This window comes from Pollicipes pollicipes, unplaced genomic scaffold (assembly GCF_011947565.3).
Source record: "Pollicipes pollicipes isolate AB1234 unplaced genomic scaffold, Ppol_2.1 Scaffold_4881;HRSCAF=5763_pilon_pilon_pilon, whole genome shotgun sequence".
Taxonomy (NCBI): domain Eukaryota; kingdom Metazoa; phylum Arthropoda; class Thecostraca; order Pollicipedomorpha; family Pollicipedidae; genus Pollicipes; species Pollicipes pollicipes.
The window spans coordinates 43,062,940-43,089,950 of NW_023596576.1; the positions used below are offsets into that span (position 1 = coordinate 43,062,940).

The 27,011-nt window shown below is 64.7% G+C and overlaps 2 protein-coding genes across 2 annotated transcripts; one reads left to right on the forward strand and one right to left on the reverse strand.

Moving 5' to 3' along the window:
* Positions 1 to 778: 778 nt before the first annotated feature.
* Positions 779 to 4,051, forward strand: LOC119099941 (carboxyl-terminal PDZ ligand of neuronal nitric oxide synthase protein-like). Its single transcript, XM_037223034.1, has 3 exons — positions 779 to 936; positions 1,302 to 1,523; positions 3,809 to 4,051. The coding sequence occupies exons 2-3, from the start codon at positions 1,305 to 1,307 to the stop codon at positions 4,031 to 4,033; spliced, it is 444 nt and encodes a 147-aa protein (XP_037078929.1). The 5' UTR covers positions 779 to 936; positions 1,302 to 1,304; the 3' UTR covers positions 4,034 to 4,051.
* Positions 4,052 to 4,074: 23 nt separating this feature from the next.
* On the reverse strand, positions 4,075 to 27,011 carry LOC119100421 (E3 ubiquitin-protein ligase UBR5-like; the record flags this gene model as incomplete). Its single annotated transcript, XM_037223518.1, is given in 35 exon segments — positions 4,075 to 4,926; positions 5,377 to 5,607; positions 5,969 to 6,116; positions 6,498 to 9,636; positions 10,057 to 10,087; positions 10,229 to 10,448; positions 10,744 to 10,895; positions 11,479 to 11,585; positions 11,850 to 11,954; positions 12,302 to 12,417; positions 13,044 to 13,189; positions 13,815 to 13,907; positions 14,450 to 14,599; positions 15,137 to 15,357; positions 15,763 to 16,029; positions 17,060 to 17,260; positions 17,878 to 18,000; positions 18,630 to 18,796; positions 19,180 to 19,292; positions 19,665 to 19,819; positions 20,167 to 20,278; positions 20,568 to 20,695; positions 21,072 to 21,179; positions 21,516 to 21,645; positions 22,000 to 22,112; positions 22,503 to 22,654; positions 22,897 to 23,026; positions 23,313 to 23,451; positions 23,685 to 23,866; positions 24,473 to 24,767; positions 25,290 to 25,373; positions 25,647 to 25,783; positions 26,090 to 26,186; positions 26,188 to 26,277; positions 26,781 to 27,011. Coding segments are annotated over 35 exon segments (8,226 nt in total), but the record flags the coding sequence as incomplete, so codon positions are not given.

Genomic DNA, 27,011 nt, shown 5'->3' on the forward strand with positions numbered 1-27,011 from the left:
AATGGCTATCACATGACGCCGGCGGCGCCGGCTGGCCGCCTTCATGTCCCGGTAGCGCCTCAGAACCGGGCGGCGGCTGCGTCCAGGCGCACGTGGCGAGAGGCGCCACCAGCGCAGACGGCGCGTGGGTGGCCGAGGCCCGGCGCCAGCTCCTCAGACTAGACCCGTCCAGACGGGGCCACGAGCGCCGCCACTCGGTGTTTACGTTGCATTTGACAAACTGATTCGGCGAGCGTGCGGAGGCGTCGGGCCTGGCCGTGTCGGATTTTCAGGACGCTGCCAGAGTGGGGTGAGATGCATGGGGGTATTAAATCGCGTCTCACATCTCATCTGCGAGAGGAAGGCAATTGGTTACTCTGGCGTCGCGCCACATCCACACCAAAATACCCTGCCAACAAATCATGCGTTTCGGCGCGCTTTTTACATTTACTTTGGCTTCGACTGTTTCCAGCCGAGAAGACCTCAGCCTTCGTCGCCGCCGGCGCGGTCTCCCGCCGGCGCGCTGACCCCTCCCCCTCCCCCCGCCGGCAGCGCCGACCGACACCTCCTCTGAGCAGCCCAGCGTGGAGACGGTGCCGTTCCCGCTGGCGGCCGAGCCAGCGCCGGAGGCGCGCAAGCCGCCCAAGTCGCCCTCGGAGCGGCCGCGAACCGCCGCCGAGCGCGCGCGCTTCGCCGGACGGCCGGACGCGGCCGGCGCGGCGCGACCGGCTCTCGGCCTCGCCGGCCGAGCGCCGGCTGCTGGAGCCGCTGCGGCTGCCGGCGCTGGCCGCCGAGCGCCGGCACCTGCTGCTGGAGGCGCTCAGCGTGCCGGCCAGCCCGGTGGACGCGCGCCGCTCGGCCACCCTCTCGCCCGACGCGCTCTCCTGCGGGCCCGAGCTGACGCTCGAGTCCTCCCACCGGCTGACGGGCTCGTCCTCACTCTACCACCAGCTGCAGGCGAGTCAGACGGGGGCAGCCCGGTGATCAGCTTGCAGATGACTTAAATCGAGCTGAATCGCCTAATACACACGTGCTGCTGATTCAACGGCACTTTAAGTGAGCGTTTAGTAAAGCTAAGTCATCATGCCTTAAAGCATGAATTCACACCACTTAGCTTGTCTGAAGAGCGGCCGCCCGTCAGCTGCGCGCCCTTTAACCTGGCATCAATCACACCCCACCCACACTGCCTTACCCCGACCTGTCAGCTGCAGTCAGACGCATCAATCAGCCGCCAGTTGCGTCTGTCAACAAGCGATCGTTCACTCCCGCGAGCCGATGCCGTCAGGGCCGCGGTGACCCTGACCCCCGCGGCCGTGCTGCAGCTGATGCGGGAGCGGCTGGTGCAGCAGCAGCAGCAGACGCAGGCGGCGCTGGCTCAGGTGCACCTGGTGCGGGATCAGCTGCAGGCCGAGACGGCCGCCCGGCTGGAGGCGCAGGCGCGCGCACACCAGCTGCTGCTGCACAACCGCGAGCTGCTCGACCACGTGCAGCTGCTGGTCGGCGAGCTGCAGGTCATCGAGGAGCGCGACGCCGTCCGGGACAAGGTCGGCAGGGGTGACGGTTGGGTCGGCAGCGGCCATAGCTGTGTCGGCAGGGGTGATGGTTGGATCGGAAGAGATCGTAGCTGGGTTGGCAGGGGTGACGGCTGGGTCGACAGTGATCATAGCTGGACCGGCAGCGGTGACGGCTGGGCCGGCAGAGATCATAGCTTGGTCGGCAGGGGTCATAGCTGGGTCGATAGGGATGACAGCTGGGTCAGCAGGAGTGACAGCTGGGTCAGCAAGGATCATAGCTGGGTCAACAGGGGTGATGGCTGGGTTGGTAGGGATCATAGCTATGTCAGCAGGGGTGACGGCTGGGCCGGCAGAGATCATAGCTGTGTCGGCAGGGGTCATAGCTGGGTCGGTAGGGATGACAACTGGGTCAGCAGGAGTGACAGCTGGGTCAGCAAGGATCATAGCTGGGTCAACAGGGGTGATGGCTGGGTTGGTAGGGATCATAGCTGGGCTGTCAGGGGTCATAGCTGGGTCGGTAGGGGTGACAGCTGGGTCAGCAGGGTGACAGCCGGGTCAGCAAGAATCATAGCTGGGTCGGTAGGGGTGACAGCTGGGGCGGCAGGGGTGACGGCTGAGTCGGCAGGGATGGCGATGGCAGGAATCATTGCTAGACCGGCAGGGGTGACGGCTGGGTCGGCAGGGATCATAGCTGGGTCAGCAGGAGTGACGGCTGGGTCGGCGGGGATCATAGCTGGGTCGGCAGGGATCATAGCTGGGTCGGCAGGGATCATAGCTGGGTCAGCAGGGTGACAGCTGGGTCGGCGGGGGATCATGGCTGAGTCGGCGGGGATCATATCTGGGTCGGCAGGGGTGACGGCTGAGTCGGCAGGGATGACGATGGCAGGGATCATAGCTGGGTCGGCAGGGATCATAGCTGGGTCAGCAGGAGTGACGGCTGGGTCGGCCGGGCTCATAGCTGGGTCGGCAGGGATCATAGCTGGGTCGGCACGGATCATAGCTGGGTCAGCAGGAGTGACGGCTGGGTCGGCCGAGCTCATAGCTGGGTCCGCAGGGATCATAGCTGGGTCGGTAGGGATGACAGTTGGGTCGGTAGGGATCATGGCTTGGTTGGCAGGAATCATAGCTGGGCCGGCAAGGATCATGGCTCGATCAGCAGGGATCATGGCTGGATCAGAAGGAACCATAGCTAGATCGGCAGTAATCATACCTGGACCAGCAAGGATCATGGCCGGATCGACAAGGATCATAGCTAGATCGGTAGGGATCATAGCTTGACCAGCAGTGGTGTCGCTGGACCGGCCGCGGCACGGTCGAGGTGGGCTCAGCGACTCCCCGGGCAGAGATGGAGCTGCCCTGAAAGCTCGGCTGATTTGGAATGCTAGTCATAACTCTTTTTTTTGGGGGGGGGGATTATTGGTGTGTGTGGAACGATTCGGTTGCGTTAGCATGACACCGTTGGGTTCGCACTTGCACTGTGAACCAGCTTCAGGTCCGTCCAGCCAGTCGATGAAGAAGACCCCCCCCCCCCCGCTCTTAACCGCAGTTAAGGCCGTTATGCTGCCGTAGCAATTCAATATTGTGGTATGTAGAATGTAAACTGTCTCAACCACCAAGACCCCCAGACTGCAATCGAAGGCGTGTTACTGCCGAATCAATCCGGTATCATGTATGCAGGATGTACATTGCTTCAAACACCATTGGAAGCGAAATGTATGTTACGGACAGCCACTTCAATGTTTTGGCAAGCCCACAGGGCCGGCTTGAACGATGGGGCCCGCTAACGGCAGCTGTTGACACACCCGTCAAATATTTGAACATTAGGAACCGTCCAATTTCCCCAATGCTTCGTCTTCTTTTTTCTTAATTATCTTGGGGATGCCAAATCCTGTTTATTTTCTCGAGTCGCTGACGTCATGCGCAGCCTCGACCATCACGTCAGCATCCTTGAGGCCCCTTCCGGCACCGCCCGACTCGCCGAGTGCTCATGCAAAAGAGATTCCCGGCGGGGTTGGCAGACGGGTTCAGTTACCGATATCTGCCCATTGGCGTCAGCATGCGGCGCGCGGCAGCGACTCGATGTAAGATGATGCGCAATTTAGCGCCGGGAGGTGTTGAGTCTGCGTCACGTGCCTCCCCCATCATCTTTTCAGCCATAACTGATGAATTGCGGCCGACTGACAAGCTGTCTGTGCATTGTCTTGCGGGTCAGCCTATACGGCGGCCGACCGGCGCGCCGTCAGCTGTCTGACAGCGCGCCGGCCCAGGTGAGCCCTGCTAGCTGACGGCGCCCTCTCCCCTGCCGTGGCCTCCAGGTGACGTGCGACGACGCCGCATCGCCGGTGGCCAGCTCCACCAGTCTCAGCTCCGACGAGGCCAAACGGTCGCCGGCTGAGGAGGCGTCGGTGCGACTGCTCCGCGACTTGGAGCGGCTGAACAGCGCGCCGGCCGGCGCCACCCTGCCGCGCGCCTCCCGCGCCGGCAGCGAGCGCGCCGCGCACGCCGCCCGCCCGGCCGTCAACCGGCACGTCAGCAAGTAGGCTCGCGCGCGCGGGCCCAGCAGTGGTCGGCGCAGCGGGCGGCCGCCAGGCGGGCGCGGCCGCCGCGAGCGTCAGTGTGCCGCGTCAGGTCCTGGGGACTCGCTACAAACGCCCGTGCTAGGCGCGCCTCACCGGCGAACAGAGTACCTCTGGATCAGCGAATCAAGTGTGTCGGCGGGGCGCGCCCCGCCCGTGTACAGACTACGTGCCTTAGTCGTAAGACCAGTGCTAGTCAGCGGGCCGACGTGTCGTGTCGGACCCCGTCCCCGTCGCCTGCCGTGGTCCCTTCGGCGCCCCGCGACCGGGCCTCGCGCCCTCCACGTCGCTCCGCCGTAGAACCCGTTCACGTAGCCTGTCCAGCTCCCGTTTTTAATATGAAGGTTGTGAAACAAATAATAACCGGAAAAGTGTCCTATTGTTTGCCGCCGTCGATTTCGCTCGCCCGGGGCGAGGCTCTTAGGGCCTGAGACACGAGTGACACCGCGACCGCGAGTAACATCCACCGCAGAGGGCACGGCGGGGCGGCGGGCGCGCCGCGCGCCGACGGCGGCGCCGGTCACGCCGGCCGCGCACAGAGGTCACAGAACACACACCAACGCGCACGAGACAACACAGAGCGGAGCACGTCGGAATGACGGCGCGCGGCGGCGGCCGACGCGCGGCCGCCGCATGGCGCGCGCTCACACGAAGCCAAAGTTCTTGGTCTTGATGGCGAGCAGCAGCTTGGAGCGCAGGATCAGCTTGCTGGAGTAGAGCGGCACATAGAGGCGCGAGATGCAGGTGTTGGCCGTCGGCAGGTGGTGGTCGTCGGCCGGTCGGATCGTCACAGACGGCATGGGCTGGAAGCCGTCCTCGCTGGCAGGCAGCGCCGGCGAGCCCGTCCAGAAGTACACCTGAGGCGCCGGGGGGCCGGGTCAGACGCCGGCGCGGCCAGTGGTGCATGCGAGCAGATAGGCGGCACCACACAGGGCCGGAACAGCCAAGAGTGCGTTCGAGCAGGGGAGTGAGAACGTGCGGCAGTCATCCTGCGCCGTCAAATGGAGCGAGAGGGTGCTATAAAGTTAGGTGCGAGTGATCGACACAAGCAGACTTGGATGGCAAGATCCGTATCAATAGAGCAAGGCGCTGTAACACGGACCACCCCGCCTCGGACGAAACTGCTTCAGTCCATTCTGCGTCAAGTGGATGGAGCATGCTACCTCGTTACACGCCAGTCCGTTGACCGCCTCCCCTTGCTCGATTTGAGACACCGTCAAAGTCACCATGGCCCTCCCCGCCCATTGGGAACCAAGTGTTCGCCATGCACCGGCGCCCGCGTGCCAAAGCGGAAGTTTGGTACGCACCAGGTCCTGCTTCTCGGGCTTGGTCATCTTCTCGACAATCTGCCACAGCCAGCGCTTGAAGCGCACCAGCCGCTCGCCGGCCTCGCCGCTCTCGTCGTTGAAGCTGGTGTAGGAGATGAGCGTTGGCACCGAGATGTCCTCGACGCCGTTGACAAGCAGGCGGAGGTCCTCGGCCGTCAGCGGGTCCAGCACCGACTGCGGCAGCACATCCAGCAGGCCCGAGCGCAGCGCCTGCGGGCGTCAGCCAGCCACCGGTCAGCCCCGCTCGGGTGCCGCACCGACGCCGGGCAGTCAGCGCGAGAGTAGATGACACGGGCCCAACGGAGTCTGCCAAGCCGGCAGAAAAAAACAAAATCGACGACGGAGAGGGCAACGCGGTGCCCAGTCAGCCATCCCCAAACCAGGGCCAAGAGTGCCCAAACACGTGAGATCTATGGCCACCGGACACCGCTAGCCTTAAGGGCACACTTCTCTGTCAGCTGCCGTCAGTTTCAGCGCCAGCCACGACGCATCCCACACACCATACACGAGTGGCGCTGCGCCCAACCGCCGAGCGCGGCGCACGGTCCGGCGGCCGGCGGCGCCACCTCACCTCCAGCGCCTTCTGCTGGCACTTGACCATACGCTGCAAGGCGTAGCGGCGCACGTAGTCGTAGACGTTCTGCGAGGTGACCTCGATCTCGGCGCCGCGGTGCACCAGGTCCACAGTGCAGCCGCCCTCCTCCGGACACAGGTCAATGCTGCGGGGCCCGTCAGCAGGGCTCGGTAAGGCGACGGCCACGCCGGCAGCGACGCGGCGACGGCACAGGTGGTGACATGCGACCGAGTTTACGTGAACAGTCAAGAGTCTGCACCCGCTCCATTTAAGGCGAACATCAGGAATCTGATATGCATTCTGAGAATCTTACTTCAGTGGACACAACCAAACGCATTGAGGATCATTCGCATCACCTGCTCAGCTATGCTGCACCAGCATTTCAGTCCGTCAATATTCGGCCTTTGACGTGATTGCACTGTGCTGTAACTGAATTAAGTCGCACACAGGTTGACGAATTCGACGGTTAGATGCCAGCCTACCCGTTCCCAACCATCAACAGCCACTAAGCCGCCCGTCTGCCGACCTGAACGTGAGATCAAGTGCCGAGAAGAGTCCATCCTTGTCGCCCTTGGTCTCGGCGTCGACCACCAGCTGCCGGAGCGACTCGTAGATGGCCGGGTCGAAGAAGGCCAGGTCGTGGAAGCGCACCGGCCGGCCCAGCAGGTATTTGTACACATGACGGCACATCGAGATCGGACTCAGCTCGTTCTGCAGCAGGCACAGGCCCATGATGCGGCCCACGTTGCGGAAGGCGTTGATGCGCTCGGGCGTGGCGCGGCCGAGCCAGGGCGCGTAAAAGCCGCGCTTGCCCGGGCAGTAGAACAGCGGCGAGGCGTCGCGCTCCTCGGTCGCCTCCTCCTCGCTCGCCTGGCGCGCCGCCGCCTTCGGGCGCGCCTTGTCGCCGAGCAGCGACTCGGACGCGGCCGCCTCGCGGCTGTGGCTGTGCAGGATGTCGACCGCCTCCTCGACGCGCTGGCGCAGCGTCTCCTCCGACGCCAGCAGCAGCAGCAGCTGCGCCGGCGACAGGTCCAGCAGCATGCCGGTCACCTTCTGCGCCTGGTGCGGGCGCAGCGCGCGCACGCGCGGGTACAGACGCGCGCCCAGCTGCTGCAGGTGCGGCGACAGGTGATCGTTGGAGCGCGCGTCGCTCAGCTGGCCGGGCGTGAAGGGACGCGCGTCGCACGAGAGCGTGCGCCGGCCCTCGCGGCCGCGCGCCAGTCGCTGCTGCGATGACTCGCGGCTGCTCTTGTACTTGTGGTGGTACGACGAGAAGGCGTACGTCTTGCCGAGCTGCACGATCTGGCAGCTCTCCAGGTTCGGCAGCGGCTTGGGCTGCAGCAGCGCCTCGGCGATGGCCGTGTAGAAGCTGCGCGCCACGCCCGTCCCCTCGCCCGGCTCGTCCTTGAAGGTGACCTTGACGCGGCTGAAGGCCAGCGGCGGGTGCGAGACCGTGCTGCGCCGGCTGTTGTTGCTGTACTGCGTGTTCAGCTCCTTGAACGTCTGCGTGATGAGCTGGGCGCGCTCGCGCTCCATCTTGTTGAAGACGATGTCGCGCTGCTGCGAGGTGCGCAACTTCTCCATCTCGCGCCGGAACTTGGATTCCTTAACGGGGAAGCCACCCAGCTCCGAGATGACCGAGCCCTGCTCGAGGCCCACGTCATCGATAAACACGCGCGCGAACAGATCGAGCAGCAGATGCCAGCGGCCGAGCAGCATGTCCTGCGAGACGCCGGCGTCGGCGGCCGGCGCGCCGGACCCGCCCGTCTCCGCCGGCGCCGCCTGGCCGGACGGGCCGGGCCGCGCGCCGTCCGCCGCCGCGCCGCTCTCCTTGTCGATGTGCACCATCATGGCGCCGACGCGCACGATGACGCTCTTGACCGGTTGCCGCTCGCCGTCGGCCGGTTTCTTGGGCGATACGATGATGGGCGCCCGCTGCGGAGGCGCGCCCTCCTCGGCCGGCCGCGTCGACAGGTTCTGCGGCTGGTCGCCGTCGGCCGGCGGCTGCAGCGCCGCCGGGCCCGCCTCCAGCAGCCGGTCCACGTGGCCCAGGCCCTCGTTGAGCAGCTCTGGCTCGGCGCGCGCGCGCGGCGAGAAGGCGGTGCGCGCGCCGCCGGCGCCGGCGCTTGGCCTGAAGCTGGCGCCGCCAGCGGCCAGCTCGCCTGACGGCGAGGCCAGCCCCAGGTGCGTGGGCACGCCCTGCAGCGGGTGGGCGCGGCCGGGCGGGCCGGCACTCGGCGCCGCCGGCGGGATGCCGAACAGGTCCTCGCGGCGCGCCGTCGGCTGCAGCAGGTGCGGCCGCTCGGCCAGCGGCAGCACCTCGGACAGTGAGCCGGCGAACGGGTCCGGCTGCGGCGCGCCCACGAACAGCGTCGAGTCCGAGCGCTGGAAGAAGGGGTGGCGGCGCACGCGGCTGTCCGGCGCCGAAGCCGCCGACAGCTGCGAGTCGTCGTCCGTCACCGAGTCCGTCTCCATCGGCGCCGGGTTGTTGTTGGTCACGTCTGACTCCGAGTTGTCGTCGTTCTCGGTCTCGTCGGCCGGCTCCAGGTCGAGCAGTCGGTCGGCCGCCGACTCGGGCCCCACCTTGGCCTCCGAGCCCGAGCGCATGTAGTAGATCAGCGCGTCGAATACATACGCCACGTGGCGCAGGGCGGCGATGTCGATGACGGGCAGCGCCTCGGCGTGCTCGCCGTTGTGCGAGCGCATCAGCGACAGGCAGTAGGTGAGGAAGTCGCGGCGCGCTGTCTGGTGGTCGGCGAACGTGACGCCGGCGCGGCCGCGCTCCTTCCGCGCCGGGCCCGGCCCGCCGGCGGCCGGCGCGGCCGGCGCCGTCGGGTCGGCGCGAGACAACGACTGGCCGAAACGCAGCTGCGCCTCCGTCGAGTCCATGACAGCCAGCAGCCAGCTCCAGGTGGGCTGGAGGTGCTGGTCCAGGTAGAGCTGCAGCCGCGGCCAGTCGGCGGCCAGCAGGTCGGCGCCCAGCGCGCTCAGCGCGCCCAGCGGCAGCAGGCCGTCCGGCTGGCCGCGCTCGCGCGCCGTGCTCAACAGGTCGGCTATCTGGCGCACGACCAGCGCGAAGGCGCGCGCCAGGCACGAGGCCGTCGTCGCCATGGTGACCGGCTCGGGCACGCTCGTCTGCACCGACGACGGCACGGCGCTGGTGGTGAAGCGGCGGCTGGCGCTCGGGTCGATGTACACCAGGCTGCTGCCGCCGCCCGTCACGCGCGAACTCGCCTCCTGCGAGCGCGACCGGATGGCCCACTGCATGCTCTGCGGCGTCAGGTTGGCGCGCGTGCTGGCGGTTCCGGCGCCGGCGGCGCCCGCGCCGGCCGCCGCGCGCCGCTCCAGCTGGTCCTCGCTGAACAGCTCCGTCTCCTGGTCGTCCGTCTCGCCCTGCTCCGAGTCCTCCTCCTCGTCCTCAGCCTCGGAGGGTGAGCCGCTACGGTCGTCGCTGAAGAGGCCGATGCTGGCCAGGGCGGCGTCCGAGCCAGCAGTGGCGCGCGTCTGCACGCTCTGCTGGCCGCCCGACACGTTGTCCTGCGCCGACTGGTTGTCGTCCGAGTCCGACTCGGTCTCGGCCAGCAGGTCCAGCTCCATGTCGGACTCGCCGCCGCCTTCCTCGCGGTCCGCCCGGTCGGCCGCCTCCTCCAGCTCCGAGCCGCCGCCTGCCGGGCACGGACAGTCCGGTCACGCGCCGTGGCCGACGACCGAAGACTAGCAACGGTCACGCGCGGGTGCGTGCCATGGACGAGCATCAGGTGACCAGCAACATACTCGTGGCCAATGCGATTAACAATCGGTGATCATGCGCAATGCCAACGACGGACGGCGTTCGGCAGATCAATATTCTCAGCCAATTAGCTGGTATTGGCAGCAGCTAACATACAGCATTTGCCTACCATGAAAATTGAGCACAAAAGTACGCTCGGGTACAAAACTTTAGGTACCATCTGCCAATTCTGCTACGGAACACAGCATGCATTTCAATTTTTTTAAAAAACATCCAAACAGTGGACGTTCCAGCACCCACAGTTCTTGTCTACGTCGCCTCTCCTCTAAAAACCGGGCCGCCGACCGCTACTGACCGTCATGCTCCTCCTGCTCCTCGCGCGAGAGCTGGTACATGGCGGCGGCGGCGGCGGCGGCGCCGGCCGCGGCCGAGCCGGCGCCGGTGGGCGGCGGGCCGGCGGCGGCGCGCGGCGGCAGCGCCGGCGGCGGGCTGCGCGCGCGCGCCGCCGCCGCTGCCGCGCCACCGGCCGGCGCGCTGGCCACGATCGGGTCTACGGCGAACAGCTCCTCGGAGCCGTGCAGCGCCTCCTGCCCGCTCTGCGCCAGCTGGAAGGGCGCCGTCGGCCGCGCCACGCCCATGCGCACAGGCGCGATCAAACTGATGGCCGTCTGGCAGAGCTCCTCGACAGCCGGCGTCAGCAGACTGTGGAACACCAGCCGACATCGCTGGATCGTACTGGTGCCAGAGCTGCCGGCCAAAGGGACGCCCGTCAGCGACAGCGGCACTCGTCAGTCGGCACAACCACACAGCCGGGCGGCCCAGGCAGCCGATCGTTTGCAATGCGATTACATAAGGCAAATGGAAAAAAGTACCGAAGACCCCATGACGACATAAGAAAGCAGCAGCCTGGTTCACTGATCGACGAGCAGATGGCGAGATAGTGACGAAGGCAGCAGAGCACATGACAACCCATCATGTGCAACGCAAAACACTAGCAATTTAGCAGCCGACATGAACAGTGGCTTCAGGTCGCAGCACCCACCTCTTCTTCTTGACGCCGCTGGGGGGCGTCTCCACGCTGAGGATGACGAAGATCCTGGCGACGGAGCGGACGAAGCGACGCGCCACGGCCGTCGCCACCTCCGGCTGGCTGCGCATCTCGCGGATCAGCGTCGTCAGCAGCACGTTCAGCATCTGACGCGACACAGGACAGCGCCGGGTCAGGGCGGGGTGCGGGGCTCAGCAGCCAGGTCGCTGCTCCAGGTAGGCACACGACGGCGAGCACGAGGCAGGATGTGAGGCCGGTTTTTTCTGCTGGTATGTTTTGCCAGCTTAATGCTCAGCTTTTATCGTTCTCCTTTTGTGTTGATAGGGCTTTGACGTACTTGTACCGGAGTGTGCAATTCGTTCAGATGTTGCTTTTAATTCGGCATGCGCCGAATAAAGGACATCACGTGAACGCACGGATCTGCCGATATATCCATAAGCAAAGCATCGAATTTTTGTGCTGGCACTTCCAGAGTGGCTTTGTCAACCACTTGCTGTTCGGGAAACGGGACGTTAACCGGCTATTTCGTTGGTTCGGACAAATCATATTCATCAAGTGGTAGTGGAAGGACCAACAAGGGGTAGTTGCGACAGAGTAGCTGTAAGTTGTACCTTGAGAACAGTGAACATTAATCAGTGAGCGAATGACCGCGAGACGTTCGTCAGTGCCAGCCGGAGCGACTGTGACCGGAGAGTCCGGTCTGCTCGCGCCGGCGCCGCTCCAACGTACCTCCACGGAGCACTTCACGAGCAGGCAGTGGACGAACTTGTCGAGCAGCGTGGTGCCCGTCTGCCCCAGCTGACCGGCGGCCGCCGTGCTGGCTGCGCTGCTGCTACCTGCCACACGGCCGGCACCACACGTCAGCGGCGCTCGGCCGGCGTCGACCATCACGGCCGCTGGGCGGCCAACGTGCCGGAGACCGCGTCAGGGTCTCACCGAGACTGCGAGCGAGGCGCTGTGACGAGCACGGTCCAGCGAGGCCGGCCTGCGACGCAGCACGAATACAACCCCTCGGTCGCCCCGCACCACGCGACAAACGAGGCCCACAGGCCGACCACCGGTGCGGCGAGGCCGGCGGCGGCCCCACACGGCGTACGGACCTGTGTTGATCATGGCGCTGGCGGCCGGCCAGTCCTTGAGCAGGGTGCCGAGCGCGCGCCGGGCGAACCGCGGCGGCTCCAGGTCGTGGTCGGGCCTCTCCAGGTCTGCAGCGGCGGCGGGCACACGTCACCGCCGCGTCCGAGCCAGCCGCCCGTCGCGATCTCACGCGACGGCGTGACACGATACGAGTCTGCAGTTGGCAGCCGACAGGCAGCCGCCGCGACAAACGAGCGGCTATTTCGGTCGCCCCGTGAAGCAAATGATATACTGTCATTTAACTGCGCATAGGGTGAGATCACGGCGGCGGAGCGCGCGGACAGCAGCGGGGCCACCGAGCCCGGAGCGCCGCCGGAGCTCAGCGGCTCGCGCTGCCAGACGGCTCCGCCTCCCACCCCCAGTACCGGTGCGCTCCCCGAGCTGAGGCCGGCGTCAGGCGGCCCGACCAGCATACCGAGCTCGGCCGTTTTGCGGACGGAGGAGGCGGCGCGCGGCCGCGGCCGGTACACCTTCTGCTCCTGGGTCTGGCGGCCCACCGTCTGCACCAGGAACAGCAGGATGTTCTCCCCTCTGCCGGCCGCACCGGGAGACGGTCAGGTCACGGTGGCCAGCACGACTCACGCGAGGACAGCACAATGCCACGAGCACCGTCTGACGGCCACAACAAGCAGCAGGAAGTTACAATGGCAACGACAGCACGTTTTACTTAACACCTCCAGTAATCAAGGCACATAGCCTCCAGACCTACGGAACGCGGCACCAGCCATGTGCCACAACATGCTTAACAGTGCAACAATCGAGGAAAAACACGAATAATCCGTCTGGCAACCCGTAATACCGATGTGGAATACCACCTGACGATGACTACGGTTGTTATGAATCTGGCGGCAACCGCTATCAGCGTCGTTATTGCGTCACTCCAACAAATGAAACAACAATACATGGAGGAAAAAAAGAAATGAAAAAGAAATAGATCAAGTGCACGAATGATACGTAAATGAACGAAAAAGAATGAATAAAACTGAATGGTTCGAATTAATGAACGAAACGTGAATAAATGAAGAACAAATACATTAACAACAAACGAATAATGGTCCGGTACCGTACGGATGCCGTGGCGAGTTACCAAGCGCATGCGGAGCGACGGGACTGGTGAGGGGGGGGGGGGGGGCGGCAGGTCAGGTCAGCTGACGTACCGGGCGTTGGTGTGGCTGGACAGGTCGGTCTCGTCCACCAGGCGACAGAGCAGCTCACAGCGCGGCCCCTGGTCTCCGCTGATCAGCGTCTTGCACTTGCACTTCTCCCAGCAGTCGCAGTACGCCGACGGTGACGTGTTCTTAACCTGGACACGGGCGCAGGCGGGGGGGGGGGGGGGGGAGGGAGGGGGGGGGGGGGAGTACGTCAGCCGGTGGCGTCCGCAGTGCGCGGCGCTGCGTCGGTCATACCAGCCGCGCTGGGGCGGAGTCGCGGCGCCCGGCGCAGCCGGCCCAGGCCCAGAACGGGCTGATCGACGCCAGCGCCCTCGTGTTTCGATGCAACAAAAAATGCATGCCAGCTACAAGCAGCAAACACATTATATTCGATTGGTATGAACGACTGGCCGTTTGTGGCCGAAAGGTCCCGCCACGCCCAGCGCGTCGCGCTGGTCTGCCAAGACGCAGCGTGCGTTTAGTTTCCGAGCGGACTGAGCGATGACGGACAAGCCACACAAGTACTGTATCAGCAACGCGTACTTCACCACGTGAGTCGAAAAACATGACTGCAACTGGTTGCACACACCCGATGATAAAGCTCCGTAATTTACAACAGCCCGCGTATAAACACAACATACAAGCAGCGGCCGTCCGTTGACTGTCCATGTTTCAGCAGCACCGAGCTGTACCCCCCCAATAAGGCGAGAACCGTCGGTCCCCGCCGCCAGCTGATTGGTCGTGCTGCGCTGTTGTGTTGTTCCCCGACGCACTCACCCTGTAGTCGTGCCCTTTGTGGCAGATGCGGGCGCACTCGGTGCAGCAGCAGAGCGAGCCCACCAGACCACAGGTGCGGCACTCGAAGATATCCTGCAGCGGCACCGAGAGTCAGGGCACCGGCGGCACGCCACGCGCAACGAGCTCGGCTCGGCCGCCGGGCGCAGCCCCCTCCGCAGCACCGGAGGAAGACCCGGGGCGTGATCGTGTTTAACAGAACCACATGTGAGCATCAGTTTAATTCGAATGGAGCAGGACAAGCGTTTGTGATTTAATCGGCGAACGTGGCGATTATGTCGTATCTACCGTTGACCTGTAATGTATCGCATGCAGCAGCGTTTCGACCATCGGGAAAGGTCCGCGTGGTGCACACTCTGAAACCACTACCATCTCATTAACACAAGCCTCGCTGTTCATCACCGTTCCACAACCAAGCTAGCTTCTTTTCCGCCGCCAATCACAGCGCCCCAAAACAGCACCACACATTTACATGACGTCGCGGTGTCACGCTAGGACATGGCACAACACCACATCGTGGTGCCGACTGACGAGGCGTCCGGCCGGCCCCGGCGCCGCCTCCGACGGGGTAGCGCCTCTCCGCCCGCCTCCGGCCTTCTCCTGACTCCGGCTCTCACCTGGTGCACGTGCTCGGCGCCCGTCCAGGTGAAGCTGCATGTGTCGTTGCAGCAGAGCACGTACAGAGGGTTGTCGTCGGCGGAGCTACCGGCCGGGTATATCATCGACTGCAGTACGTGCTGGTAACCCTCAGCGTCGCTCGAGTGCTCCTGCCGGCAGCAGTGGCGTGGAGGATCAGGGGCTGCGAGAGGCTCGGGCCAGCAGCGCGGCCAGACCCGCTGTCATGAGCTTAGCTACGTTACAAGGTCGCCAAACATAAAACAGTGGATTTTCCAAATAAAAACGCTCGCACTTCAACGCGGAAAGCTGCTGCAGTCGTGGACGGCAACACAAACGATTGTTTCATGGAGTGGTTTTGCAACCCAACGGGCGGTTCGTCCCAGCTTCACAGTACGCATGGCTTGTTCCGACCAGCGTACCACCCTGAGATAAGAGTCGGCCTAGCAGGGAAAACAATACTACGGGACGCGAAAGGTGTCCTTTGCAGTTCTGATAAACGGGCACGACAGCAGGCCGTCAACTAAGCTGAAACTGTACCTCGGCGGTGAGTCCAGCCTGCGGGCAACAAGCTCTGCTTCGTCACACAAAGTCGAACGAAGTTGGGTCTCATTCGACCCTGAACACCAACCCACGGCTGCGCGGGCGGGTGTGCCCGCCCCGACTGCGGGGCCCGTCGGCCGGCTCACCTTGGCGATGCGCTGGGCGGTGTCGAGCAGCTGGATGGCGGCGCGGTAGGCGCGGCCGCACACCGCCTGCATGAACGGCGTGTAGCCCTGCACGTCGCGGCCGCACAGCAGCTGACGCAGGTAGGGCGCCAGCACCGCGCTCTCGCACAGGCGCCACAGCGCCTTGTGCGCGCTCGCCTTGCGCTCGCCCGGGTCCGTCAGGATGGTCGGCATGCTGGGGCCTGGCGGACGCGCGGGGTCAGACGGCAGCGCCACGGCGGCCGTGTCGCCTCAGCACCACACTATTCGGATTGTAACGGTCGGAAGTAGGACTGCAGAAGGTTCCTCGCCACCAGTGTCATTTACCAATACTTGATCATGTCTTGGTCATGATCAATGCTTGATCATGACGGCCAGTGCATGTCAGCGGCCGGCCAATCAATACTTGATCATGACCAATACATGGTCGTGACCTTTCCGGCATCTCGCGGTACAATCATGGACCATGCGTTTCCATAGCGCGCGGGTTTCTAGATCATGCAGCCCGCCGTCTGTGTACCCGTCAGCTCTACACAACACCGCCGTACAGCCACCGTGCCTCTCTAAGCTAACATCGCCGGTGCCGGCTGCCGACCGGCCGCACTGACCGATCTGCCTGGAGGTGGAGGCGCCGGCGCCGCCGCCCCCGCCGCTGCCGCCGCCGCCACCGCCGCCGCCGCCGCCGCCGGCCGGCTCGTCATCGCCGCTGTGCGGGTCGATGGGCTCCGGAGGCCAGGGCATGTCAGCGGCCGTGACGGCGCGCCCCAGCTGCGGGAACTCGTCGCTGTAGACCTCCTCGCGCTCGAGTCCGGCCGGGTCGTGCTGCTCGGCGCCACCGGTCGCCACCAGCAGGCCGCCCTGGCCCGACACGGCGCCTGCCGCCACAGCCGCCGTCAGCGCCCGGCACACGGACACGGCGCCGGGCGCGGTCACCGCCCACCCCGGGGTGCTGAGGCGCAGTGTCCGCACGCGCGCTCCCACCCCCACCGCGTGCTGAGCTGCCGCTACAGCCGCCGTCAGCGCCGGGTACACGGACACGGCGCCAGGCGCGGTCACCGCCCGCCCTCGGGGTCCTGAGGCGCAGTCACCGCACGCGCGCTCCCGCCCCCACCGCGTGCTGAGCTGCCGGCGCGGTGCCTGTTTGTATGGTGCTACACGGTCTCGCGACGGCCCCTAGCGATCGCAGCAGCGGCCGCCGTCACGACACAGCCAGACAGCTGTTTTGCTGCTGTGCCGCCACGGACGGATGCTGCGGACGCTACACCGCGCCCGGCCGACACGACGCCGCCCACATCGCTACCTGCGCACTTGTAACATACGGGGTACCTGCTGTCGACATGCCTGCTGTGGTTTTTCTTCTCATCATGGGGTGCCGGGTCCACGTCACAACATGCATGCAATAGAGCATTCCTCCCACAGCATCCCATCATCACTACAGCATAAAACACTACACCTTCCCCACTCGTCTACTCACTGGACTGCTATCATCTCTTGTTCGACAGTCATGCATCTAGAACGACTACCATACGTGGATACACCGCTACTGGCAACATACTGTTCCTTAAACTGGGGTCGCCATCCGGCTGCTGGAATTTGGATCAAACAGATACATTCTCTTTCTCGTTCATACAGCCGCATGCAGCACGACCAGGAGCAAGGAAACAGAACGAGCTCTGAAAAGCGACAAAACGGCCATTTTGAAGCACACACGTTCGGAATGGGCTCCTCCATGAAGTACGGACACTGCCCAAAGTTATGCAGCCGAACTGATACCGACATCTGCCCCGGCAGCAGCCGGCCGCGCGATGCTGTCGGCCATCAGCGTCGGAGCGGCTGCGGCGCCGGCTCGCCGCCAAGCTCGGGCCGGTGGCCTGAGCCAGCGGCCAGCGCCGGCCGGCGACTCACTGATGCTCCTGACGATGTTGGACGAGCGGCGGATGAAGTCGCGAATGGTCTGGCTGCGGCTGGCCGAGTACGACTCGAACGTCGGCTCGTAGCTCATGACGCTGGAGCTGGCGGCGGCCGCGCCGGCGCCAACGCCTCCGCCGACGCCTGCGCCGCCGCCTCCGCCACCACCGCCGCCGCCGCCGCTGCCGGACGAGCCGTCTGAGGAGGGATGCGTGACAACGTCAGGTGCTGCCGGGAGCGCGACCAGGGACTCCAGCAACTGTGCACAGGTCGACTTGGATGGCATGTGTCATCGCACACACACACACACAAGTTAGGCCACCCAATGGCACGAGCGACCGAGGTTGGATATTATGTAACCGCAACAACACACATATCTTTGCATTTTGCGCCCCAGCACGGCTACGCGTCACGTTATTCCCGTATACGTTCATAGCACATGTCAAACATATCCACTGCTAAAAGCTTCAACATGTTTTCGTCCCACGTCACAAGACAAAAGACAAATGACGAGCATGTGGGGGGGGGGGGGGGAGGATAAAACATACTCGCATTACATCCTCATATGGTGTTGGCACGAGATGCCAAAAGCGCGCGAGTTCAGCTTGCAAATCATAAGTTAGCCATCTGCTATGAGAAGCTTTCATAACAGTTGTTCACCGGCTGAAGCCACATCGTTGGCACAAATAAGAACTCGAAACTTGCACACGAAAAACGGACACAACAGAACTGAACATCCCATCTTAGAACAGGAGCACGCCGCCGTCCCGAGAGCACGTGGACACCGTTCGCGCCGACCGGCCGGGCTCACTCACCCTGCGCGCCCTCCTTGTTGGTGGTGGGGAAGCACATGGAGACGCAGGCGTGGATGATGTTGCGGTTGCCGTCGCAGCGCTCCGAGATCAGCTGCTGGATGGTGGCCTGCGTGACGGGCGACTCTGCCGGAGCGGGCCGGCCTGCGTCAGCTCGTGGGCCGGACACGACGGCTCGAGCGGCGGGCGGCGCCGGCCCGGATCAGGTCTGGGGCAGCCCTCAGACGCGCACCGCTGCCGCCGGACACACACCACGCCCGATGGCGTACGATGAGAGTACGCGCACATCCGTAGAGAACATGCGGGCTGGATTTTCTCCGAGCGACAAATGATACTTTTTAATAGAAATGTATCCCGAACGGTACACACGGGTGGCCTTGGACCGAATTACGTCCCACGTGGAACTTGCTAGCATCCCGAGCCCTCCACGCATATTCCGCCGTTCCAGCTCATGGTATAAGTTAGCCTCCGGTATCTTTAGCCTGACGGAGCGACATACATATCTCTCTCGGTGTACAGCGGTGGGGCATGGCCGCGCCGTTCCAAATCGCCCCTCCCTGGCCAGTCTCTAGCTGACATTCCCACGCCGGTCCGGCTAAACCACGCCGCGCACGCCCCAGGACTCGCGCCAAGCTGACGCCACTGGCTTCCGAGTCCAACACCTTTCCCCCGACCAAGGCGACGGTGCGAAGCCGCGTCGCGCACCAGCCATGCCTGCCAGTGCGCTCCGGCCGGCCGCCGTCACTCGAACTCACTGATGTCCTGCGTGAGCGTGTGAAGCAGCTGGGTGACGGCGTCCAGGTCGCAGCGGAGGATCTTCGGCATCAGGATCTGCGCGTCCACCACGAGCACGGCCAGCGCCACGGTCGTCTTCTGGTGCGGCGCCACGAACGGCAGGTGGTGGCTGCCAAGCGCCAGGCATCTGCCGGAGGGCGCCGCGGCGGTCCGGTCAGAGGCGACCGGCGCCGACAGGCGGACGGACAGTGGACGGATGCGGTCGCCAGGAGATCGCAGCTTGATGACTTGCCCTAAAGACCCCCCCCCCCCCCCCCCGTCGGGGATTTTATCCGCTAAATCCCGCCACACAGTTGCACCACCTCCATCAGAAACGGGCGATCAATTAACGTTCCCTCCCCCTTCCCTCCGAAATTCCGAGCACTCGGCACACACCGAACAATGAACCCCCGCGCGATATACCAGAATACGGCGCGCCACTCCTTCACCAAGCGTCAATCTCCCTCAGCCGGCCGGCGCCGGCAGCGGCCTCGGCACGCCCCGCTCCCGGAGGAGAGGGCGGGGGCTGACCTGAGCGGCATCAGGTCGAAGGTCAGCGGGTCGCGGATCGAGTTCTCGGTGCATGTCTTGTTCAGCGGGTACACGGTCGAGTTGCCGTCCAGCAGCAGCGTCACCTGGTCCGCCTGCAACGTTCATCGCCCGGTTACCCACACGCACAGTGCAGTCACCGCATGGCCCGCCACAGACAGAGACGCCTGATTACTGCTGTCGCGTTCCAAAGAAGCCTGGGTAATCGATAGCGCTTTCCAAGCTGTGACCACAGATCCTATGCAACAAGACGAAAGCCTTTGGTCATAGCAAGAAGTCGTGTCCTAATTGCTCCGTCCTGACTACCCATCACCATGGCTCGCCATGCGTCGAGCCCACCACCTGCACCGCTTCGGCTGACCAGGCTTAACCCCAACAGGGCTGCTCCCAGCCCCACGCTTCAGCGCCGCCGCTGCCGTCCGTCGGCCAGAGGCCGTGACCTCGTCCCCCCCGCACCCCGCACCCACCTCGCCGGTGGTGCGGAGCGAGATGGCGGCCGGCTGGCGACCGCAGAAGATGTCCGCCTCGGTCGGCAGCACGCACTCCGAGTCCGGCTTGCTGCTGACCAGGCTGTAGACGTTGTAGCTGAGCCTGCCGCCGCTCGCCACGATACAGTGCAGACCTGGACGGGTCCGGACACGGTAAGGAAAGGCCAGCCGACGCACAGACGGAGCGGAGCTCGGTCCACGGCAACAGCGCAGCCGACTGGCCACCGTCACCGACAATGGAGGCGGCCCGCGCCTGGATGCGAAGATGCACGAACGCGGAAGTCAAGTGAAACAGAACAAAACGTCTACGCGTCTGTACACCCGCCGCGGCGTGCGTGGGTTCGGGACAGCCGCGAGGTTCAGTCGCCTCGTCCCCCCCCCCCCCCCCCCAAGCCCCTGGCGCACGAGTCCCTACGGTGAAGCTCAGACCACCGGGGCGCCGCCGCGAAGCGGGGAGGCTTGGCCAGCAGCACGCGCTCACCTTTGCCGTCGACGGCGTACGTCAGCACCTGGAGCGAGCTGGGCAGCGCGATCTTTTTCGGCAGCTTCTGGAAGCACTCTGGCACGCGCGGCGGCGAGCCGGGCTTGATGACCTGGTGATGGACGGCGGTGGCGTGTCACTAGCGGCCGAGGTGGTACGTCATTCCGGTGACCCGGCGGCAACGCTCCCGGAGACATCGGCTCCATCCGGCCCAGCGTTAACTCCGGCTTCGAGGGCGATCGGGGCCACCCGGGGCGAGTCATGCCGCCGTGTCCGCCAGCCTCGACACCGGCCGACGGCGGCTGATGGTCCGGGGGCCATCCCCTCGACCCTCCCACACCTCACTCCCGGCCGGCATGCGCCAGCACACCGGCCTGGCGCCCACCCCGCCGCAGCCTCACCATGAGCTCGTCCTTCCTGCAGAGTCGCGACTCGTTCAGCATGACCAGCGGGTCGTCGGTGGCCGGCGCCTCGCGGCCCTGGCAGAAGTACACCACGGCGTACGGGCCGTCGATCTTCAGCACCTTGCCTGCGACGCCGGCGCGCGAGGGTCACAACAGGCACGGCGCTGAAGCCGACAGCGAGAGAACGGGCCGCTAAGGTGTCCGGTGTGCTGGGTGTCTTGGACGTGCATTGGTGATTGGGAGATGCATGCATTTTAGACTGACTTACACAATTTAAGATTCAGGGGGCACAGCCCGACATTTTAGGGCGACGGGCTGAGGACCACCTTCCTCTGGCGTCTGGTTCTAGTGACTATGTGGGCAGTGGGACAGCAGCTCGACCTGCGTGGCGCATTACTCCACATTCTGTACAGACCGTCCAACGCCAGCACACAACCCCTGAACTGTACGGCGGCGCAGGGACCGCCCCCCCCCCCCCCCCTTGGGCGGCGCTGGACGCACCGTAAGGGATGTTCTTGCTCTCCTCGATGAAGATGACGTCGGCCAGGCACCACTCCTCCTCGTCCTTGCGCTCGGCGCTGCTCTTGGGCGCCGAACGTCGCGCCCGCTCTGTCGGCGGCGGGCGCACAGCCGGTCAGGGCGGCCGGCCGACGAGCGAAGACGGAGCGGCGGCCCGTCACGCACGCGGGCGACACCTCCAGCCATCGCTCGGACACGCAGCGAGCTGCGCACTGTCACGGCGGGAGCGTGAACTTGCCGCACAATCACTGAGAAGGCTCGCCTGTTTCTCGCCGCTGACACGCAGGCGAACACCGAGCCAGACGGCGGTGAAGCCGACCAGCGACAGAGATGCCTGCAGAAGGTGGGCGCCCACAGCAGACGGACACACAACATCGACAGACAGGCAGGCGGACAGACAGAGGAGGCGGCAGACGTCAGACTGACTGGGCACGGGTCCGGTGGAGGCCGAGCCGCTGGCGTCCGAGCAGGTGGAGCTGGCCGGGCTGGGCGGCGGCGGCATGTCGTTGCGGTCGGCCGCCTCCTTGGTCTTCAGCTGACCCTCGCGCAGCGCCGGCTGCGGCGGAGGAGACACGCCGCGTCAGATCGGGCGCCAGCCGGACCAGACGGCCGCGGCAGGCGCTGACCGAGACTGGCCCGAAGTTCCGACAGCGAGAGGAAGCGAGCCCTCGGCTGACAGCCCCCGGCGGCGGCTGTCGCTAGAGATCGGAGCGGCTATGGGGCAGGCCGCATCAACGTGTACACAGCGGGGATGCCTACTGAGCTCCAATCCTCTTCGAGTGACCCTGTCTTTGGGACCCTAGCGACACCACGTCCTTCGCTACACCAGGAGCAGACGCCGAACCCGCGACGCGCGGCGCGGCAGCCTCCAGCACCGGCCCGCCAGCGGAGAGGCGCCCGTGCCACACACCTTCTTGGGCTCGGCGGGCGGCAGCAGGATCTTGAAGCGGCACACGTCCGTCAGGTTCCAGGCGGCCTGCAGCAGCTGGCCGACGCGCGGCCCGCCGCCCAGTGTGGTGTAGCCTGCCGGAGCGGAGCGGGTCACAGCGGCACCAGCACGGGATCCCCGGTGCGGCGCCATACGCGTGAACGGCTCGCAGTCGCCGCGTTCCCATCATTTCGCTTCCGTGTGAGACAAAGAGCTGCCAGCTGAAAGGGCAGCCAGCCCTCGGGAACGAGTCAGTTTCGAGAGACCGCATGTGCAGCGGCAGCACACAGCTGACAGGGCAGCTGGCAAACGTGCACCTGAACGGCTCCCATTCTCATGGCAATTGCCTATATCTTCACACCATGTTAGCGACTGGTCTTATCGTAATGCCTCACACATAAAATGCTTGCACAAGCACCACCTCTCTCACGATCTCTCGCACCCCCGCAAGCCGCCGCCGGCCGGAGCGGGGGCGCTGTGCGTACCGACGGCGCCGGCGTGGTAGAACGGCGCGTTGCGCATGCAGACGGTGGCGCCGACCTGGACGTCGCCGGCCGTGGCGGACGGCCGCTGCCGCTTACACTTGAGCCGGTACTTCTCCCAGAGCCGACGCCGCTGACCGAACGGCAGCACGCCCCTGTCGCACGAACAGCAGCGTCACCTTCACGCCGCCAAATTCCAACCAACGCCACTTTGTGTGCGCTGTTCAACATTCTCGTCATGCGCGTTCCTCTCACCCATACCGACCAGCGTCTGAACGCCGGAGGCGTCTGCGACAAACGCGAGTGCGCCACCTGGTGACGAGCTCGCCTGGCTGAAGGACTCCTCGCAGGTGTCCGAACGGCGCGGCCGGCGCACCGGTCGGCCGTGACCACTCACCACCAGTACATGGTCCCCGACTCGAGCTGGACGCAGGTGTAGAGCGAGCAGGTCTGCAGCTGGCGCACGCGGTCCACCACCAGCTCGGAGAAGGCGTGCGCCGGGTGCTCCAGCTTGGTGGCCGCCGTCGCTGCGGCAGGGCGGCACCGGTCACGGACATCACACCACAGAGCCTCGTTCAACGCGCCCCGCATCCCGCTGGAAGCCGACGCATGTCGTGACGCGCCGAGTGGTCGCCGTCGGCACCCACACAGTCACACCACCGTTGCCGGTTGGGCCCGCGCGTTCCGACTGCCCCTGCACCTCGCAACGCACGCCGGCTCGCAGATCCGCCACCTCTCATCGCTGAGCCGGATCCTGACGGCCGCGGCTACCGCACCACCGGCGCGGAGGCCCCCGCCTCGGCCGTCACGTACCGATCGCCTCGTCGACCCAGGTGGCCACGCGGCCCGACTCGGTGGCCACCGAAGCGCGCACCGTCGACGCCGATATGTGCGTGATGACCTCGCTCAGCAGGCCCAGGCAGGACACCTTCGGGTGGCGGATGTCCGGGTTCTGCCGGCCGGCCAGAGGCGGATCAGTCAGAGGGGACACTGGCCGACGCACCACAGCGACACTCTGAGTGAGCGGATCCGTGCTCCTCTTGCCCAGCAACCTGTGGCCTTTAATCAATACATGCACCAACACGTACGGATATCATTTTGTCTTTGACAGACGACCGTAACCGCATAGTAGCCTTCCTCAGCTGTTTGGCCCGGGGCGGTGACGCAGCGGCGCGACGGCCGTACCTCTGGGTGCCGGTACGCCTCCATGTCGTTCCACTTCCACTGGTAGAGCTGGCCGGTCGCGCTGACGGCGGCCAGCTCCGAGTGCAGTGCGGCGATGTGCGCGAACTTGACAGACGCCGGCAGAAACTCCAGCTCGTCCGACAGCCACAGTGGGCTCGGCTGGCTCGCCTCCTTCTTCTTGCCTGTGAAGGAGCGACGTGAGCGTCAGAGCAAGGCGGGCAGGGATCCGTGCGCGGACTCACGCGCCCTTCGCCGGCCGGCCGGCCACGCGGCGCAGTCGGAGCGGTCCACGATCGGACACATCAGTCACGTGACAAGACCAACGGCACGTGACACACCAGTCACGTGCCATAGCGTGCGACGAGGCAGGGCTCCCGGCACGGAACAAAGCGACGGTCAGCAGGAAAGCTGCCGTCCAAGGGTAAAACCCCATATGGTGATTTTTGGCCTTTCTGCATGTTCTACGTCATCTGATTCGTCTGCTCGTGCTGAATGCGGTTATCTAAACCATCCGTTGAAATTTTGCACCATCTTGTAACCTTTTCTTTGAGCTAAAAGTTTGTGAAAACTTGAGCTATTGGTTTAAATATCCGAATTCAGCATGAGAAGACGAATCAGATGGCACAAAACGCACAATGGCCAGAAACGAACCTTTGGACGGTAGTAAGCACCAGAGTCTCAGCATCGGCTCATCCAACACACAGCACCCCTGCGACACCTGGAGAAGCTCCAAGAAGGGGAGCCGGGTCGACATACTCCCCCCCCCCCCCTCTCCTCCTCCCGCTCACCGTCCGGGTCCTTCTCCATCAGCGTGTCGCGCAGCGCGTTCTCGATCATCCAGCGGCGCGACGGGTTGGGCGGCGCGGTGGTGCCGGCGCGCCGCTCCCGGTACGGGAACACGGTGTCGCGCTCGTCACGGTCGCCGCGCGCCGCGCCGCGCGAGGCGCCCGACCGGCGCACGCTCGTGCTGTAGCCGAACATGTCCTCGCTGAACATGGTGTCGGCGTCGATGATGACGGACGGGTGGTCGGCGTTGATGCCGGCGTCCAGCAGCGACATCAGGTCGTCGGGCACGTACGAGTCCTGACGGCGGGGCGCGCGGTTCGGGGAGCCTGACCGGCGCACAGAGCCACTCGCCACTCGTTTGGGGCAAGAGGTGCAAGATCTGTCGTGCGTTCTGTCGATCTCATTAGCTGAAGGCGTCCAGAATGCTCAGAATGTATTCGATTACGTTTGGCAGATATGAGGGATATCAGAGGCTAGATGAGCTTTTAAATTAACTGACATCCACTCAACTTTTGACGTAACATAGAACCAATGGCACGTTAAACCGAAACCTTCCAGTATCTGGCCATACAAGCATCTGTCTCAATTTCCATTAATCGCTCAGTCAATGGCAATCACTTAAGGCCTAAATAATCATAAAAGCATACCGCATGGTTATCGCTGAGCGGCTTCCCATTTGTGGGAACAGCAATCATACTACCGCCCCTTCGCAAATCAGCATGCAATGACTGTCACTCAGCAACATCCCAGCAAAACAGCACGATGCCGGGGTGTACTGCCTCTGCTGGGGCGGGCGGCCCGCACAGCGCCGCCACTGACCTGACCCTCCTCGCCGTCATCGCCCTCGTCGTCGTCGCGGGAGAGCAGGTTGTTGACCGCCAAATTGACGTCCAAATTGGTCCTCTGCAACATAGGGTATTTAACGATGTTCACGATCCTTCGGATGTAGTCTGGCTTCACAAAATCATACCGTGCGTGTGTGAACTTATAGTAGATCACTTCTCAGGCTCCACAAATTCACGCAGCGCGTGCGTGGGGGGGCGGGGGGGAAGTCGGGGCTTGTCACGCATATCACCTAAGAAACCGAAATATGACGCAAATTCGCAAATTCCATACAAACATATTTCTGAAGAAGCCTCATGGCATGCACACCGAAACCGCCGCCCGCCGCCTCACCTGCAGCTCGCGGATGATGAGGTTGCGCGACTTGCCCTGCAGCACCATCTGCGCCTGCGCCACCAGGTCCTCGGGCACGTAGGAGGCGGGCACCACGGGCCGCGCGCCGGCCACACTGATGACGCCCGTGCCGCGACCTGGCGGCGGACACGGCCGTCGGGTCAGCTGCGCGTCGGCGCCGGCGGGGGGGGGGGGGGGGGGGCCGGCGCCGCCAGCGCACAGTACGCCATCCCGCACTCAGGCTGGCGGCCTTCCGGCAGAAGCCATCGGCTCTCAGGCATCTCTCTTAGTGCGCGCCTGGTCGCACGTATTCCGTGTCACGCATACAACCCACTGCAAACAAGAGTCGCGAAGTGCTGCCGTGTTCACCGACAAAGTGGGCGCAGCACGCTGGCCTGCTCGCGTGCGCAGGTCGGGGAGACGGAGCCGCGCTCGTTACCGACCTCGGGCGCCGCTGGAGGAGCTGGTGCGCAGGATACGGCCGCGGGCGCGCTGGGTCTGCTTGCCGCCGCCGCCTCCGCCGCCGCCACCGCCGCCCCCCACCTCCGCCGCCGCCGCCGCCCGCACCACCGCCGCCGGCCCCTCCGGCTGCCGCCGCTCCCGCACCGCCGCCGGATGGCGCCGACGACACCTGGCGGGGGTGCGGCGGTCAGCACACCAGAACACCGTCAGGCCGGCGTCGCCGCAGGGCCGGCACAGCGAGACAAGAACACAGCAGTGATGACAGCGGGGGCGCGGTCGGATGCCATCCACACTGAGGCAAGACGCCGTTCACTCAGAAGCAAGCATTACCACATCACACGTTTTAAGCACAGCGATAACACACAACACATGAGTTTGAAATGACAGCCAGCAATAATTTTCTTTGGTCCAAGAGGTGGTTAATTGTCCGACCCACGCCCCAGATGGGGCTAACGACTGCCGCTTGCTCTCATATGTCGGACAATACGACAGATAGCTGCTATCATAAACCAAACGTGACACAGCGGCGATATAGTATGCATGTGACTGGCCCCTGCGCATCAAATGCGCGTCCAGGCTGTGCATGACTGATGCCCGGCCGTCAGTGGGTGCCGACTGTCGGCGGCCCGCGTGCCAACGGCGCCCGAGACGGCGGCCGTGGTCGGCTCTGACCTTGAAGAGCGCCTTGAAGCCGGCGTCCTGTTTGCTGAGGTCGAGCCGTTCCGTGATGACGGAGAAGGCGAGCCGGCAGACGCGGCCGTCCTCCAGCAGCAGCGCCACGTGGCCCGGCCCGACGGCCGCCTGGCGCACGGCCACGCGCAGCTGGCCCAGCGGCGCCGGCGACCGCTGGCCGTACCGGTTGATGCGCTCGGCCAGCTCGCGCAGCCTGCCATCGTCGACACG

Excerpts from the sequence above, each read along its gene's own strand:
- LOC119099941 (XM_037223034.1), top strand. The coding sequence starts at position 1,305 with ATGCGGGAGCGGCTGGTGCAGCAGCAGCAGCAGACGCAGGCGGCGCTG. Across the intron at positions 1,524-3,808 it reads GCGACGCCGTCCGGGACAAG|GTGACGTGCGACGACGCCGC; the intron begins GTCGGCAGGGGT and ends CGTGGCCTCCAG.